Consider the following 15,862-nt stretch of genomic DNA (forward strand, 5'->3'; position numbering starts at 1 on the left):
GGCTGTCTGAGTCTGTCTCATCATTCTGCCTGCCATCCTGGTCTTAAGATGAGCAGGTAGCACCATGTGTAACAAAGAAACCTTGTGTCAATTACACAGACTCACAGAATGTTGGGGGTTGGAAGGGACATCCTGGAGATCGTCAAGTCCAACCCCCCTGCCAGAGCAGGACCATCTAGTCTAGGGCAGGTCACACAGGAATGCATCCAGAAATAAGAAATTTCTTTTCATATTGGACAAAATGAAGTTTCCCTATATTGTAAGGACTTCTTGTTGACTGTACTGGCAACACTATGAAATATACTGTGCTTGGGCTGTAAAGGTTTAGACTCTGCTCCTCCTGCAGTAGCTTTTCTGTTACAAACTGCATTTGCTCATCTGCCTTCTATTTATCTGTCTAGCTACTGCAGTACAGGACATGGTGTCAAGAGTTGGAGCAGCAGCTGGAAGCAGGAGGGGTGAGTGCACAGGTTGCTAACTAAAGATCATACATGTAGCATTTGTTAATGCAGGCAAAGGAAGAGCTCCCCAAAGCAATGACAGGAAAACAAGAGTTTGCTACCTGAGGTTTTAAAGAAGTGCTGTAAGTTTGCCTGTCAGCATTTTGTCCAGTTGCCATTCTTAGAGCAGCCAGTAGTCACGGAAATGCCAGTCCAGAAAATCCTATCAAGAAGGATTTTTTTTTTTTTGTGAAAGAGTGCTTTACTGCTGGAGTAACATTTGTCCTGGGTTACTGAAGAGGGCTGTACTGCCTGGTGCATTGTGTGGCTGTCTCTGAAAAAGAATTGGTTGAGACACAGCATTTTGGATGGCAAGAATGCTGGTGTTGGACATACAGGGCTGGCTCAGTGCTTTTCTTTCTGCTTCACAGCTAAAGTAAACCTAGGAAACAAAGGGTAGGAGAGCATTCCCAGGCTTCAAGTCTAAGTGAGCACTTAGCTTAAGTGAGTGGTCTTGACCTAAGGATACCTAGCTGTGAGAGTGCAACAGTGGGAGACTGAGGAGAGCTAGCTACTCACATTGAGTAACACACTTCCCCTCCCTTCTTCTCTGTGGTCACAACACTGTTATGCCTGGAAGAAGCCACGAGCTCAGATACCCAGGAAATGGAGGGGCAAGTGGTGGGTGCTAGCAGCAGTGAAAGGAACACAAGGATTTGACTAAATATTTCCTTTCTTCCTAAGGGATCCCTTCCAGGCAGACAGGAGGCCACAGAAGACCACAGCTTGGAGAAAGCACTGCTTCAATTGGAAGAGGAACAGCAAAGGTAGAAGGAACAAGTGTCCCCTCATACTTGGTATCCGGGATGCTCAGGGAAGTGAGGGAAAACCTGTCAGTGCTACCTAGTCAGGGGAACCAGGTAGGCATGCCATTAGGAAAGAAGAAGGGTCCACCATCTGTTCCATGATGCAGTAGTAGTGTTGTGTGCTGAATGGCTCTGTTTTGAGCAGGGTTCCAGGTGACCTCCAAAGGTCCCTTTCCAGCTTAAATTATTCTGTGGTTCAGTAGGTGGGTGACTCAGGACAATGCTAGAGGATGGTGGTGCACCCAGTGATCAGACAGCACAACAGGGAGGCAAGATGGTGACTGTGAGAATCACCCAAGTTGAAGAGGAAGGGGGAATGGACACTGTAGATAGAAATTGAAGGCTTAAAGCAAGGAGAAGCAAGTGAGTTTGCCATCACAAAGAGATCCTAGTTAATCGTAGAAAGCACTTTTACTGCAACTCAGTTTGACAAAAAAAGTCAGTGTGAGGGAGCTGGAAAATCATGGGGGTGCTACTTATGGTCACTGCTTGTTCAGTGACCTCCTTGCTGTTTCTCCCTTTCCAAGGTGTGAGAATCTGGCAGAAGTGAACGCTTTACTGCGAGATCACCTAGATAAAGCAAAGGAGGTTAATTCAGCCCTCAAAGAAGATGTTGGAAAACTGACAGCAGACTGGATGAGGGCCCGGGAGGAGCTGGAATTGAAGGAAAGTGAATGGCACAATGAACGTGAGGTAAGGATAGGCTACAGGAATGTCAGATGTGATGCCAGAGTGGAATGAGAATGGATTTTATTTCTGGCTCACAGAACGTGCTGTGTGAAAGTTGTGGCTACACTGAGGATGTATTGGTGTTGACTAGCAGAAGGCAGGTGTGAGATGGAGGAGTGTCAGCATGTTGTGGTCATGGCAGATGCCCAGCTGCTGTGACCATACTGCTCAGTTTTAAAGGCTGTTGCTGGATGCTGTAGGGCAGTCACGCACAAATGCTCATATTTTTAATAGTTCTTAGATCTCTGTCTACAGCAATACAGACCAGAGAGGTCTGTGTGTTTTCAGATTCAGAGTAGTCAACAGAAGAACAGGACAGGCCTCCCTTACCAGGAGCCTGTTGCAAGCAAATCTGATACTGTTCCTGGAGAGGCTTGTTTTTGTCTTCCTCCACCAAGACTGTTAGACACCTTTGCAAGGTGAGATGATGAATCATGATCAGTTTGCTTGGTTGATGTCCACCCCTGCAGGTGAAGTGTGAGTGGTCAGGTGACAGGTCAGCTGAGGAGGCTTCTGATGTACTTCTGTCCTTGATGTCCTATTGGAGTTGTTACTAAAAGAGATGTGGGGATGGTGGTTGTACTTTCTCCTGTCTGAGAAACTTGTCTGGTGATAGCAAAGGCTGAGTTGCCATTTCTTTTTCTCCTTGTGTGTTTAGCTTTATGACAGCTACGTGAGAGGTGAACGTGACCGTCTGCTCAGCCTGTGGCGTCAGGTGGTGACCTTCCGCCGTCACTTCCTGGAAATGAAGACTGCCACAGACAGGTCAGTGGAAGTTAAGGCTACATCTCTTGCTGAATAAATAGATCTTCCCTTCACAGCTGCTTTTTGAGCCTTGATGTCACTTTATTTCCAGCTAGAGAGATGATTTCTCCTTCGACAGTCTGAAGCAGTGCAATTAAGTGTGCTTTAGGCTATTCTCAGAATAATTTTGTTTGGTACTGGTTTTCAGATAAAACTGAGGGGCTTGGACTATAAGCAGTGCAGAGGCCCTGAGCAGATGCATTTGGCTGTGTTGATGTTTGGGTGTATTAACACAGACCTGTGGACAGATGGAAGAGGCTCACTGAACCTATGCATGCAGCATGTAGAGCAGTCCTTTTTATAGAGTGCTTAAAATCTGCCTTAAATCTCACAGAGTTCCTTTTCCCACTGCTCCTGTTGGAAAGATCATTCTGGAATGTTTGGTCTTTTTATTTCTTCTCATTTCCTGCTTACATTTGCTCTGGTCAATTTGTATCTGCTTGTTCCTGTACCAACATTGTTGGGAGGAAGAATAACTTCTTAGCCTGTTACTGCATTTATCCAATTTATTTTGCTTAGTTTGATACCTCTTTTTTATGGTTGTATTCTTGTTCTTGGGATCTCTGAGGTTCCTTTCTTACAGTTGCTTTGTACAGAAAGGAAAACAGCATAGCTGTAATAGTACGTTCTTGTGGTGTCAGAATGCACTTTCAGATTCTGGGTTCCTGGGAGCCATTTATCTGATTTGATTTTAAGCCTTCCTTAATGTGTAGAGTATGTCTGACCTCCTATTGAATTCTTATGTTATTTTGGAGGTTTTGTTGCAACATTCTTGGTTTATTCTTACTGCACCTTCCTGAAATGTTTGTTACATAGATACTGTCATGAGCCTCTTAACAATCCAAATGTTGATGATAATAAGGTCACTTAATGGTGATCCCCTAAGTATAAAAGCTGGGGACATTGTTAAAATTCCTTACATCTATTAATGATAATTAGTGTATATCAATAAGAGAGAGCAGGAGGAAAAATTAATAAGAGGAATAACAGATCCTTGAAGCCTTCTGGATGTGCCATAAATTTCTTATCTCTGTGGAGAAAACAGACCCATTCCTCAACTACCCAGTAGAGTCGTTCCTCAACTGTCAAGTTGTGTCCTGATCCCAAAGTGTCAGATGAATGATTTGTCCCCAGGGAAGATACCAGCTTTTATTATTGCACAATTATGTGCTTCAGAAGTGAGTCAGCTGATAAAGGTGGTGGTGTGAACATTAGGTCTTTCTTTGTTCTTCTTCAGAGATTTGTCAGAGCTGAGGGCAGAGCAAATGAGGCTTTCTGGATCTATACTTGTAAACTGCTCCCACCTAAACTCTGGCTTACAGCTCTGGGGGTCAGTCACTCGGGGCAGATGTGTCCTGATGGATCAGGCACAGCAGCAAGCAGGAGAGAAAATAAATCAGAAGACACAGGAAATTATATACTTACAAGGCCAGGAGGACCTGGAGAAGAAAGAGCTACAAGACAGGTAAATGTCTTTTTAACTTTGCTATTAGCAACATTATCTTTTGTGACTGCTTCTTGGAATCACAGATGGGCTGTGTTCACATTTAAAACATACCCATTCTGCACAGCCTTGTTTCTGTCCCTAGCAAACTATTGCCTTTAACAGAAAAGACAGGAAAAAGCATCTGACTGACAGAAGCTCTGGTGAGTAGGACAAGACTGGAAGGGAGACTGCATACTACAACGTGCTTGCTGTTAATTGATTCTTTGTGAGAAACTGAGACCAGTATAAAGAGAGCTTTGTTTCTTGTACAGCCCTTTCTACTACCCAGGGCTGTGCTAAAGGAGTTGGGAAGAATTTGCCCAGGGCCACCATAACTGCTGTAGCACCTCTGTACTGACAATTCCTTGCAAGACTGGGTGCAGAAGGTCTCTGGGGCACAATGTGCCATTTTGCAACATCAAGCTATTAACCTGTGAGAGGAATGCTGCCTTTGCTGTGTTTGCTGGGTTGAACTTCCTCTGCTGTGCTTCTGGGAGCTGCTTAGCTCTTTAACAGGTGATGGTGTGCAATGCTTTTGGAATGGCACGTGGATCTTCTTTTCTCAGGGTAATGGAGCTCTCAGCCTTGCTTGCACAGTCTCAGAAGCAGAACGAGGAGAAGGAGAAGACCATGAAAACACTTAATGACACTGTGGAGATCCTAGTATGTTTTCCCTTTGTCTGGGCGGTTGCCCAGTGTTTGCTCTCCAGCCTTAGCACAAAGAAGTGTGGCTTCCTCAGGAGAGAGAGTGGTAAAGATGCTAACTGTATGGTAACATCAGGCATGCTGCCAAAATATTCCTTGTGTGTTTGGCACATGTGGAGTTAGTGTAGGTGCAGGCAGTAGCAGGGGAGCTGCAGACAATTCAAGTGTCTTCTTCAGGGGGGTTGCACCAGTGCTATTCTGCCTGTGACCTTAAGTCTGTAGGCAACAAAGTTCCTTGGAATTGACAGCTTCATAGCAGTCTATAAAAACTAGCTATTGAGATTTCTCTTCTCAATTTTAGCAAAGAAGAAATTAAATAGGTATGGGAAGGAATATAATGGAATCACTAACGCTGAGGGTTATTGACATGAGAATGCTACTGAGGATGGAAATACTACAGAGGAGCAGCTCTTGCCTGCCCTCTCTTTCCTTATTTTGTTCTCAGGAAACAAGTCAGTCAGTGAGAGAATATGAAGCTTTATTGACCAGAAGTGCTAAAGAAGAGAATCTTTCCCTTCAAAAGCTGATAAAAGATATAACTGAGGTGAGTATGGAGTTGGGACCATATTCCTGTAAATTTGATTTAAAAGTACTTGAGGAAGGCAATAGAATAGCCCAGGGAATGTATAGTGTCTATGTTAACTGCTACAGGCTGGCTGTCCTGTGACACTTCAGCTCTGCTGCTAGCAGTTTCAGTACCTTTGCCTTCACCATTCTGCTAAGGTCTCTTGAACTGTGCTTTCTGAGTTGGCTGCTTGACATTTGTATTCCATTGTTGCTTGGATGTTTTTCCCATGCTCTTTGAGCACTGGCTCAGATTTTTATAGAAGGTCATTGACTTGCCATCTCTGCTCCTTCACTCCGTGTTCACTGACCATTATTATCTCCCCAGAATCACAACCGGTCTGACTGTTAAGGGGCAACTTTAGCTTGGTCCTAAGCTGCATTCTCTGCTGGGAGGTTTAATCATCATATCTTCTACAAAGCCTCTCACAAAGTCAGCTCTTTGCCCTTATGTAGTCATTTTAATCCTCCTGTGCCACTGCTCAGTTATAAACATGAGGTTTTTCATTGCTGTTTTCCAATATTCATCGGAGTCCTTCTTCCCTTGGTAGCATTAACATTTCCTATCATTGCTGTTTCCAGTGGTGATCTTATGCTCGTGTATGTGATGCTATGAAGTTGAAGGAGACCCGGTGCTTGTGTGTGTGATGCTATGAAGTTGAAGGAGACCCAAATTATTTTTGAGATCTTCAAGAAGCTTGGCATTCAGGCAACCTGCAGCCAAGTCACACTTGATTCTTTTTGTTTATAGTACCTGTATTCACAAAAACCTGGAGCACTTGTGGCCACAGGGACAAACTTCTTTGTTAACTGAAGAAATAAGAGATTTGAGTTTTTGATGACTCTGGGATCAAGTTGGGGAGAAAGGAGGAACAGATAAAACCAAGTAGAATGAGCAAATAGTGACGGCTTGATGTGGGCTTTCAGATGGTGTTAGATGACAGTGACAGCACCATCAGCGTTACCACCACCGGCAGTTCCCAGCATGCAGAGTCTGGCAACATCCTCTCTGATCTGGGCTCAGCTGATGCAAAGCATGCCTTTGGATTGGTTCAGGAAGCACTTGCAAGGAGGCGAGGAGCAACACAGGTGAGAATTTCTGCTTATCTTCACCGCTGGCCACAGGCTCAGCTGCTGATGCCTCACTTAGCTTGAAACCTTTCCATGTAGCTAGCCAGTCTAGCCAATTTCTTTCTAGCCTTTCCACTCTGGGTACTGTATTGCCTTGCCAGTCTCACCAGCTGTGTTCTGCTTTTCTCTCCTTGATCTCCACCCCCTCACAGACCTCGTCACAGCTTTTGCCTTCACGTGATCTGTCTCTCTGCTTCCTTCTTGTCCCAGTTGTCCTCCTTGGCTCCCTATGTTTTCCTTATTGCTTGTTTGTGTACTTTCCGTACCCACTCCTTGCAGGCCCTAAAAGAAGAGCTTTCTGCCAGGCAAGACTCTGTCAACATCCTGCTGCACCAGCACAGACAGCAGGAGGAGAAGTGCAGGAAGCTGCAGCAAAGGCTTGATCAACTGGAGGAGGAATGCAAGACATCCAGCAGCCACCGGCAGCACCTCCAGTCTCTGGTAGAAGCACTCAGAAGGTGAGTGTTTTCCCCCTTCTCCTGCATCCTAGAGCCAATCTGCTTCCAGTTGTGGGAGTTCAGAGGTGTTAAGGGCAAAGAACTCAACTGCCTTTCCATGTGTATGCCTCTGGCACTTGAGCATCCTTCTGTCACTGCTTTTCATGCTCTACTGTGAATCCTAAGGCTGCCTTAGAGATTCAGAGCAATGTTGGAATACAAGACGTCTCCCTCTTGACCTGCTACTCTGCTGAATTCTGTTCTTTAGCTGCCCTTTCCTAGCCACTGCTTCTTACTACACAAAGGCAAAAGTTGCCTTCCCTTCTCCTTCCCTCTTCAGTTACCTTGTGAGGGGATGTGTAAGTTCTTCCTTGCTGTGCTCCCCACAGCTTCATCCTGGAATGATGAAAATGGAATCTGTGACTTTTCAGGCCTCTTCATTATTCTGACTGAGCCTTGTCTCTGCAGCGACTGTGCAGACATGGAGCAAAGCAGGGCAGAGCTGCAGCAGCAGCTTGAAGGAGCACAGCAGGAGGCCTCACGCCTGCGGCAGAGTAACACTGAGCTGCAGCTGAAGGAAGATTCAGCCCAGGAGGAAAAGGTGGAGCAGCAGAAGACCATGGAGAGAGCACGTCATGAGCAGGAGCTCCTGTGAGCATTAGAGCTTACTCTGGGCAGGGGTGGGCATTGCTGGACTTTAGAAGGCCCACTGTAAAAGAGTGAATTTTGCATATCCATCATTTGTAGCACAGAAAGGTGAAAGGAGCATGTGGGCAGGTATGACTACCTACTGACACACAGCAGAGCTGCCTTCTTGTACTTTCTTCATGATCCTTTAAAAATTTCAAGCCTGACCAGCGTAGCTGGTGACAGGCATAAGCTCACTATTTTTGGGAGTATTACTATGGACTTCAGAAGTCTGTCTTATCTGAAGAACAACTTTGGAAGGTCTCATATCCAATGTATCAAAAAGACATGAGAGAACTAAGAGGCAGGAATATGCTGAGAGCACCTGAATATTTTGGAAACATCCCATGATTTCTAGAAGCTTATTTTACCTTGTCAATGATGAATGTTTCATGTACAGCAATAACAAAGAGCAGTGCAACTCTAGTCAGGAAATGACAGCATTCTTTTGGTGTAAATATAAAGCTGTTGAAAGTCATTCAAACTGGGACATAGTGTGTACTCAGGTTTTGGAAATGAAAATGTTTTTACATGAAAAACTTATTTGTCTTTCCCCTTCTCATAGACTGAAGGACTTAGCTGCACTTGAAGAAAAACATTCGATGTTGCAGAGTGAGTTGGTAGTCACAAGAGAGACACTGGAGGAATCATACCTTCAGAGAGATCTGCTGAAGCAAGAGAAACATGAGCTTACAGTGGCACTGGAAAAGGTATGGTGGTGTTATTCCTAGGGAAGACTTGTGGGCGAGGTGGTTGTGATAGCAAGACCACTACAGATGCTGTTTCTGGCAGTAGAAGTCGGTCAAAATGTTGTTCTCTTAGAAAATGGTGATCAGATGACACAGGCTCTTTGGGGTAATTAATCCCCATGTGCTTATTTGGAACACTGAACTGGGAGTAGCATGTCAGACACACAAAAGGGGATCTCGAGTTGCTCCTTGAAGTCAAGGATTTTCTTGTCTTTGGTGTCACATTTTTCTGTTGTCTCTTCAGGCAGAGCAGGCAGTGGCAGACTTGACAGGGGCTCAGAATAAGCTGGGTGCTGAAATAGCTGATCTACGTGATGCAACAGAGAAGATGAGTAGTATCAATGAAGCTCTTGCACTGGATAAAGTGCAACTGAACAAAATTGCATTGCAGGTGAGCAGAGCTGCCAAAAATCTTGCAGGTGTTTGTCTCCAGCTGCTGCTTCTTCTCGGGCTCCTTGCCTTCAGACAGCATGAGTCTGAATATGGAAATGTTGTACTTTTTTCTGTCCGAGCCAAAGCTTCTGCAGAGTAAATCCTGTTGTATATTCTTTTCTTTGTGCTTTTGTGCTTGTAGCTGGAGCAAGAGAATGGTGTTCTGTCAGGTAAAGTGGCCGAGATGGAGAGAGCCAGGATCTCTGACCTGGAGAAGCTGAACTTCTGTGAAAAAGCAAATGAAGACCTCTGTGCAGAGAAAGCCCACCTGGAGCAGCTGCTGAAGAAAGCAGAGGAGGAGCAGGAGGGGCTGCAGATAGAGCTGATGATAATGGCAGAGGAGAAAACAGAAACCCAAGAGAAACTCAATCAGGTAAGACCCAAAATCCCTGGTACTTTCTGGGTGGACTTTTGGCTGCTTAGCTCAGTGAAGCTGTGTCTGTTGGATTCTACAGTGTTTTTGTCAAGGAGACACTTAGTAGTGCTGGAGTTCAGAAGGCTTAGTTACTTCTTTCTGGAAACCTGTTGATGGCTTTCAGAGTTGTTCTGCAGTTCTCTGAGTTGTCTTCTGCTTTTACAGATGCTTTTAATCCACTTGTCTGTGTTGGCCTCTTTTTTGGCTTTTTATAAGGTGTAAATAGGTGGTTGTGTTGTCCATGAATCTGAGTGAGGCCTGTTACTTTCACGTGTGGCAAAAGAAGCAAACTCTTTTCAGATTGGATATTAGGAAACATTTCTTCACCAAAAGGGTTGTCGAGCCCTGGAACAGTCTGCCCAGGGAAGTGGTGGAGTCACCATCCCTGGATGTGTTTAAAAACCTTGTAGGTGTGGTGCTTAGGGACATAATTTAGTGGTGGACTTGGCAGTGTTAGGTTTGCGTTTGTACTCGATGATCTTAAAGGTCTTTTCCAACCTAAATAATCCTAAGATTTTATGAACTGTTGGAGCCTCTTTAGTCTTTGAGGAGGAAGATGAAAGTAGGTCATCACACAAGACTTCACTCTGCACTAACTCATTTCAGTACCTTGCAAAAAGAGCTTGGAAGAATCATGTCACTAGGGGAAACTAGGGAGCTTGTCATCATTTAAATGTCAGTTTCATAATGTACAATCGTGGGTATTATGGGATAACTTTGAGAAGATTGTTTGTTTCTGATGATCTGTTCTCAGTCTTAGTTCTGGAGTACATGGTATGTTTGGCAAATAGGTTATACTGAAGAAAAAAGCTAAAAAACCACGGTGAGTCTTCAAACTTGAATACCCGCAAGGTATCTTAGACAACTTCTTTGTGTAAGGCAAGTAAACAGTATTGTTGACATGAACTACTGTACAAATAAGAGTCTACCATCTCTTGGGCCACATCAGCCAGACTTCCATAAATCACTAAATGACACTGTTCACCACAAGGGCTGTTTCCCTGCCAAGCATCACCTCATTGCGTCCAACTGCTTTTACACGCTGAAGCAGGTGACAGTTTGATCCTTTTTTTTTTTTACACATGAGAAATCATGTGTATTTTCATGTTCTTCAGTGAGCAAAGTTGCTTTTGTTCAGCCTTTCCTGAAAATTTCCAGCACTGGAACAGATTCTGCTGGCATTTTAGTTTGCAGCGTGGCAGTTCTAGAAATGAAGTATATTTTTCAGGAAAACATGTAGTCTTGAGTATTTGTTGTGAAGGAGCTGTCTGGTCCCAGACAACCCAGTAGGGCCTTAGACATCACTTTCAAATTAACAGTTCCAGTGCTTTTAGGCAGCCCAAGCTATTAGTGCAGTATATAGGTCTCAAACTGTCAGCTCAGAGTACAGGAGCAGCGTCTCCTCCAGCTGGTTCAGAAGTGGTTCTGACTGAGAAGCGGGGCTGGCCCTGCACAGAACTCTAGAGAAAGGACTGACTGTTCTGTCCTGCTTTCAGGTCTCCCGCCAGCAGGAGGCAGCCAGCAGTGACCTGGAGCAGCTGCAGGAGGAGTCTTCTCGCCAAGGGCACGCGCTGGCCAGGGTGTCCAGGGAGCAGGAATTCCTCGTGCATGAGAAGGCCGCCCTAGAGGTGCGCCTGGCAGCCGTGGAGCGGGACAGAGAGAGCCTTTCAGAGCAGCTGGCAGAGGCCAGGTGAGGGCAGGGAGGAGACCCCAGACAGGACATTATTTCATGTCTGTAATTATAAAGGTGGTAATCATTACCTGAGGATTAATTGCGTCCTGTGTGCTTTTCAGCTGTTTCCACCTTCCATGGGCAGAAAATGGAAGGATCTCTAGAAAAACAAACAGACCATGCTTCTCAACTTCTACTCTTTACCACTCTGGAGTATGTTGTTAGCAAGGCTGATAAACACCATTTTTACTCAGTCTGTTTCTTGAAAGCTGCTGCTGCTTCTGAGCTCCAGCTTCTCTTACGTGATCCAGCTGAAATATATTGGGTCAATTTGGGACTGTTATTAAAATATTAAACATTTGGTTGTTCCCCTTGAGGATACATCCTCTATTCTCCATCAAAGCAGTGAAATCCTGCTATTGTGGCTTTTATTGCAGTACCACTGGGTTGTCCCTTTACCCTGAAGGATGAGGTTGTGTTAGATCAAGGAGGTAACTGCAGCTCCTGGTTCCTGTTTGTCATGTGCAGCAGTTGGTTGAAGTCTAATGCTGTAACAGTTTGCATCTGCAGTACTACAGCTTCCTTTTCAAAGAGTGACCAGTCATTTAGCTGCTGCCTCCTGAGTTACAAATGCTTAGGAAAAAACAGCAAGTTCTTCTCTGGAACTTTCAACAGTTTAAACTGAAGGCTACCTGTCTCTCCTTTCAGATAGTTCTTGTTTGGATAAAATCTGGTTCAGATTTCTTATAGATGCTGCTACAAGCTTGAGACTTTACTATATGGTCTGATGTATTTTTTGAGTCACTTTTAAATACAGGGCATCTGGAAGATGACCTACCTATACCTACACAATGAACAGCATTTAAGAAGTCACGAGTCAGCCAGGGAAATACTCTTATCCTCTTCCCTTGCAGAGCTGTTTGGAAGTGCTGACGAGCTAAGGGCTGTGAGCAGAGGCTGGGCATTTGCTTGCTGGCACAGATTTGTAGGCACAACTATTTAAGATTTGGCTCCTGAGATCAAATTTGGCTTGACTTTCTGTGTTATGTGAGGTCAGAGTAAAGCCTGGGCATTCCCTCACAGGGCCCTGCTCTAAAGTGTTAAAATGGCAGAAATGTGCTTCCTGTATACAAGTTGCCATGCAATCCATTTTCTGTTCTCAGGGTTAGGGATCTTGAACCACATCTTACTGGAATTCTCCCTGTGGGTGTTGGGAGCAAGAAACTAATTTCTCTCTGTATTTTCAACTTGCAGGTCAGTGAAGGAGACCCTGGAATCCAGTCTGTTTGAGGCTCAGCAGCATGTATCTCAGCTGGAAATCACCAGGAGTCAGCTCGAAATCCAACTTCACACAGTCACGCAGGCCAAAGAGGTGATACAAGGTGAGAACCTCATGAGCATTGTTTCTGGTGATCCCCTCAACCTAGGGAAGGTGGTATAAAAATTGCTTTGTCCACAGTGCTCCTGAGGGGTGAAGGAGATGGAGGCAGATCCCTCCTATGCTGAAATTCAAATGGCTTAAGGTCAGTGAAGTCAGAACCATTGTCTGTGTAGGCTGAGTCTTGCCATTTGTCATGTTTGCAGGGGAAGTGAAGTGCCTTCAATGTGAGCTGGAAGCAGAGAGATCTCTCATGAAGCAGGAACGGGAAACGATGGCCCAGCAGCTCTTGCAGACAGAACTGCAGTATGACAACACCCTCAGACTTCGGGAAACTGATCATGAAATGGAAAGAACCAGTCTCCTGCAAGACCTGGTAGGAAACACTGTGCTGCTGAGTTCTTCAAGCATGTTGTGTGGCCTGGCTTTAGAATAGCTTGAGTGTGTGAAATGGCAACAATCATCTGTCATAAGACATACTCAGAGCCAGTGGCTCGTACTTGAAGGCATGTGAAGGCCTCCAGGATTATGCTGGGACAGTAAAGGCAGCCCCAGATTCAGTGTGGGTGTAAAAAGAATTCAGCAAAAGGTTGGGTGGTCCCACCCAAAGCATGGCAATGAAGGGCTAGGATCTTATCAAACTGCTGTTAGGAAACAGAGTAGTTTCCTAACACTCCTGCCAACTGCAGTCGTGGAAACGTTGTTCCTTTCATTCTGTTCTGTCATGGTTGACAGAGAATATCTCTGTCTTTGTGCTTAAAGCATATGGAACAGGCTCTTTTTTGTGGTACTTCAGTTCATGGCCTGTCTTGTGACTAGGGCTTCAGGGTACTGGCCTCTTTCTCACCTTGCAGTCCATCTGCACCTTTTCATTGATGAAAAGGGAGGTGAGCTTTGAAAATAGAAACTCTGAGAATAGACAGAAATACTGAGGAGAATGTTGCTAGGAAACAGGCAGCCATCAGAGAGGGGAAGGTAATATCTTTCCTTCCACCTGCTGACCCTCTGTTTAAGCTCTTCGACAGGACATGATTTATAGAGGGCACAAAGCCACTGTGCATTGTTTGGGTGGGGGTTTGTGGGAGGGACGAAGCTTCACAGAGTTTTATGAGAAGCTTGGATGTGACTCTGTCTGGAAGAATTCCTCCTTCCCTCATCAGGCAAGTGAGCAGGAAAGGCACCGTTCAGAGCTGCAGCAGATGCTGGAGCAATGGGAAAAAGAGAAGGCAGAGACAGAAGGGGAGCATGAAGAGAAGCTGTTTGATATGAAGCAGAAAGTTGCTACCATGCAAGCTCAACAAGAAGAGGAACAAACTAGAGTGGAAAATGCCAAGCAGGAGGTAAAAACTGTGAAAGAAGAATTTGGGGGTGGTGGTTTGCAAGGCTGGAGCTATGGGAGATGGATGGATATTGGGCTGTGTGGAGCCCTGCATGTTTTCTGCTTTGAATTTGGTGAGGTAAAAGGGAGGCAGTGCTATCTTTGGGCCTAGGAATGAGACCTCATAACAAGCCAGGCAGAAATGTCATGTCTCATTTTAGATTTTTGTGCTGGTATTGTATTCTAAATTAAGTCTTAATCTCAGAGCATCTTCACAGTTCTCTTAATGGTCCCCTCCTGATGTTTACTGATATGTGTGTACAGTCTTGCCTCCATTAAAGACCAAACTGGGTTTGTAGGACTGAGTCCCCAAGAGGATGGGGTTTTTGTTTGAGGAGGATGGGCAGTGACTCAGCTGTCAGCTGAGGCATCCTCCCAACTTCTGGTGCAAATTAACCCTGTTGTAGCCAAATCAGAACAGTAAGCTCTTTTGTGCTCAGATCTCCTGTGCCAAAGCAACCCTGTCATACACTGACTCCTTGTGTCCTGCCCAAACTCCACTTTCTTTAGGCTGCCTAGGTACAGCCATATTGCCAGCTGTGTCTGTGGATACTGAAATGACAGGGCAGTGCTCAGAGATGGCAGTGTGTCCCTGTAATGTCAGTACTTTACCCTACTGGATACCTTAAAACTGAAGTAATCTTCATGAAGCTCCACTTGGAACACACAAGTTTTCTGAAGGCACTGCTAGCTTCAGCCTCTGGCAGCCTTGCACTTTCTCTAGAAGTCACTACTGAAAGACAAACAGGACAAAGCAGATGAGGGATACCCTCACCAGCAAGGCAAGCCACTTGAGAAATGCTATACATTTTTCTGTTAGATGGTGACTAAGAGTTTGTTGAAGGTTTAATCGCTGTGAATGGATCGTGGATGCACCATGTTTATACAGCCAGTCTCACCTGGGAAGCTGTGTGCCCAAGTGCACAGATAATGACCTAGGAGACCAGCTGCATGGTGCTCTGAGAAAGTGGGAGCCCATCAGTCTTTGAGTCTTGCACACAAGTTTTGTGTGAGTAGTTTAAACCTATCTTTCCTTTATTTCTGTGCAGGTCCTGATGGAAAAGGAGAGAGAGAAGAATGCTTTATTAGAGACACTACTCCAAACTCAGGGAGAGCTAAGAGAAGCCTCCCAACAGCTAGAGCAGCTCAGGCAGGAGGTGAAAGAACAGCAAGAGAATGGGCAGGTAAGTCTGACTAGTAGGGTAACTCGAAAGAACAGGTAGTTTGTGGTTGGACATAAGCAGAGGGAGGCTGAGAAAGCCAGATAAGAGTGCAGGGCAGTAACCTGGAAATAAAACATGAGCCCTGGGACTGGGGAGGTAAGGACTGCTGCAGGCACTGGAAGCTAAGCTCCAGAGATCAGCAGCAGGCAGGAAGGGTTACAGTGGAAGAAGAACTGGAGAGAAATGCAGAAAGAAGTGGCTGAAGAAATGTGGTTTTGAGACAGATAAAGCTGAACCTGAATGGCAGGTCCCAGCAGCTTGCTCTCCATTTGTGTTTACAGAACATCACAGAAAAGCTGCAAGCAGAGCTGCAGGAAGCTTGGAGTAAGATCAAGGCAGTGGAGGACAGGCACAGGGAAGAAATCGAAACTGTCAAAGAGGAAATGAACATCCTCCTTCAGCAGAGGGATGCTCTACAAACACAGGTGACTGAAGCAGGGACAGCTACTCCAGTCATCAAACACATGCTCTCCACTGCTTGCCTTTCCATTGCAGCAAGAGGCTGATGGGGTAATCCACCTGACTGCCATCGTGCTGTGGTCTCCATCTCAGCTGGTCTGAAGGAGACTTCCCAGCTCTGTCCTGCACACATGGGCTAGTCCTTTTGCCTGTCTTCCAGTAATCATCAGAATGGGTTTCTGCTGGCCTTGTTTTTCAGGTGGTTTTTCAGATGAACATGGATCTACCTAGATTTTTAAACAAGCTGGCTGTATCTGTTGTGGATCTGGTTCTCTCACAACAGCATGAAATTTGAAGTTGCTCCTTC

The 15,862-nt window shown here is 45.2% G+C and overlaps 1 protein-coding gene across 1 annotated transcript in view; it reads left to right on the forward strand.

Moving 5' to 3' along the window:
• Positions 1-401: 401 nt before the first annotated feature.
• Positions 402-15,862, forward strand: part of CEP250 (centrosomal protein 250kDa) — a gene marked incomplete at its 5' end in the record, with an annotated part of 28,641 nt that continues 13,180 nt past the window's right edge. Inside the window, 19 exons of the mRNA XM_008946930.1 lie at positions 402-470; positions 1,185-1,267; positions 1,834-1,999; positions 2,694-2,800; positions 4,077-4,304; positions 4,892-4,988; positions 5,476-5,574; positions 6,522-6,683; positions 7,005-7,183; positions 7,631-7,813; positions 8,415-8,559; positions 8,843-8,989; positions 9,173-9,403; positions 10,942-11,135; positions 12,372-12,499; positions 12,702-12,871; positions 13,656-13,835; positions 14,923-15,057; positions 15,378-15,521. Of these exons, the coding sequence (XP_008945178.1) occupies positions 402-470; positions 1,185-1,267; positions 1,834-1,999; positions 2,694-2,800; positions 4,077-4,304; positions 4,892-4,988; positions 5,476-5,574; positions 6,522-6,683; positions 7,005-7,183; positions 7,631-7,813; positions 8,415-8,559; positions 8,843-8,989; positions 9,173-9,403; positions 10,942-11,135; positions 12,372-12,499; positions 12,702-12,871; positions 13,656-13,835; positions 14,923-15,057; positions 15,378-15,521 (2,847 nt within the window). The remainder of the gene's footprint in view (positions 471-1,184; positions 1,268-1,833; positions 2,000-2,693; positions 2,801-4,076; positions 4,305-4,891; positions 4,989-5,475; positions 5,575-6,521; positions 6,684-7,004; positions 7,184-7,630; positions 7,814-8,414; positions 8,560-8,842; positions 8,990-9,172; positions 9,404-10,941; positions 11,136-12,371; positions 12,500-12,701; positions 12,872-13,655; positions 13,836-14,922; positions 15,058-15,377; positions 15,522-15,862) is intronic.

Source organism: Merops nubicus, unplaced genomic scaffold, assembly GCF_000691845.1.
Source record: "Merops nubicus isolate BGI_N331 unplaced genomic scaffold, ASM69184v1 scaffold20109, whole genome shotgun sequence".
Classification (NCBI taxonomy): domain Eukaryota; kingdom Metazoa; phylum Chordata; class Aves; order Coraciiformes; family Meropidae; genus Merops; species Merops nubicus.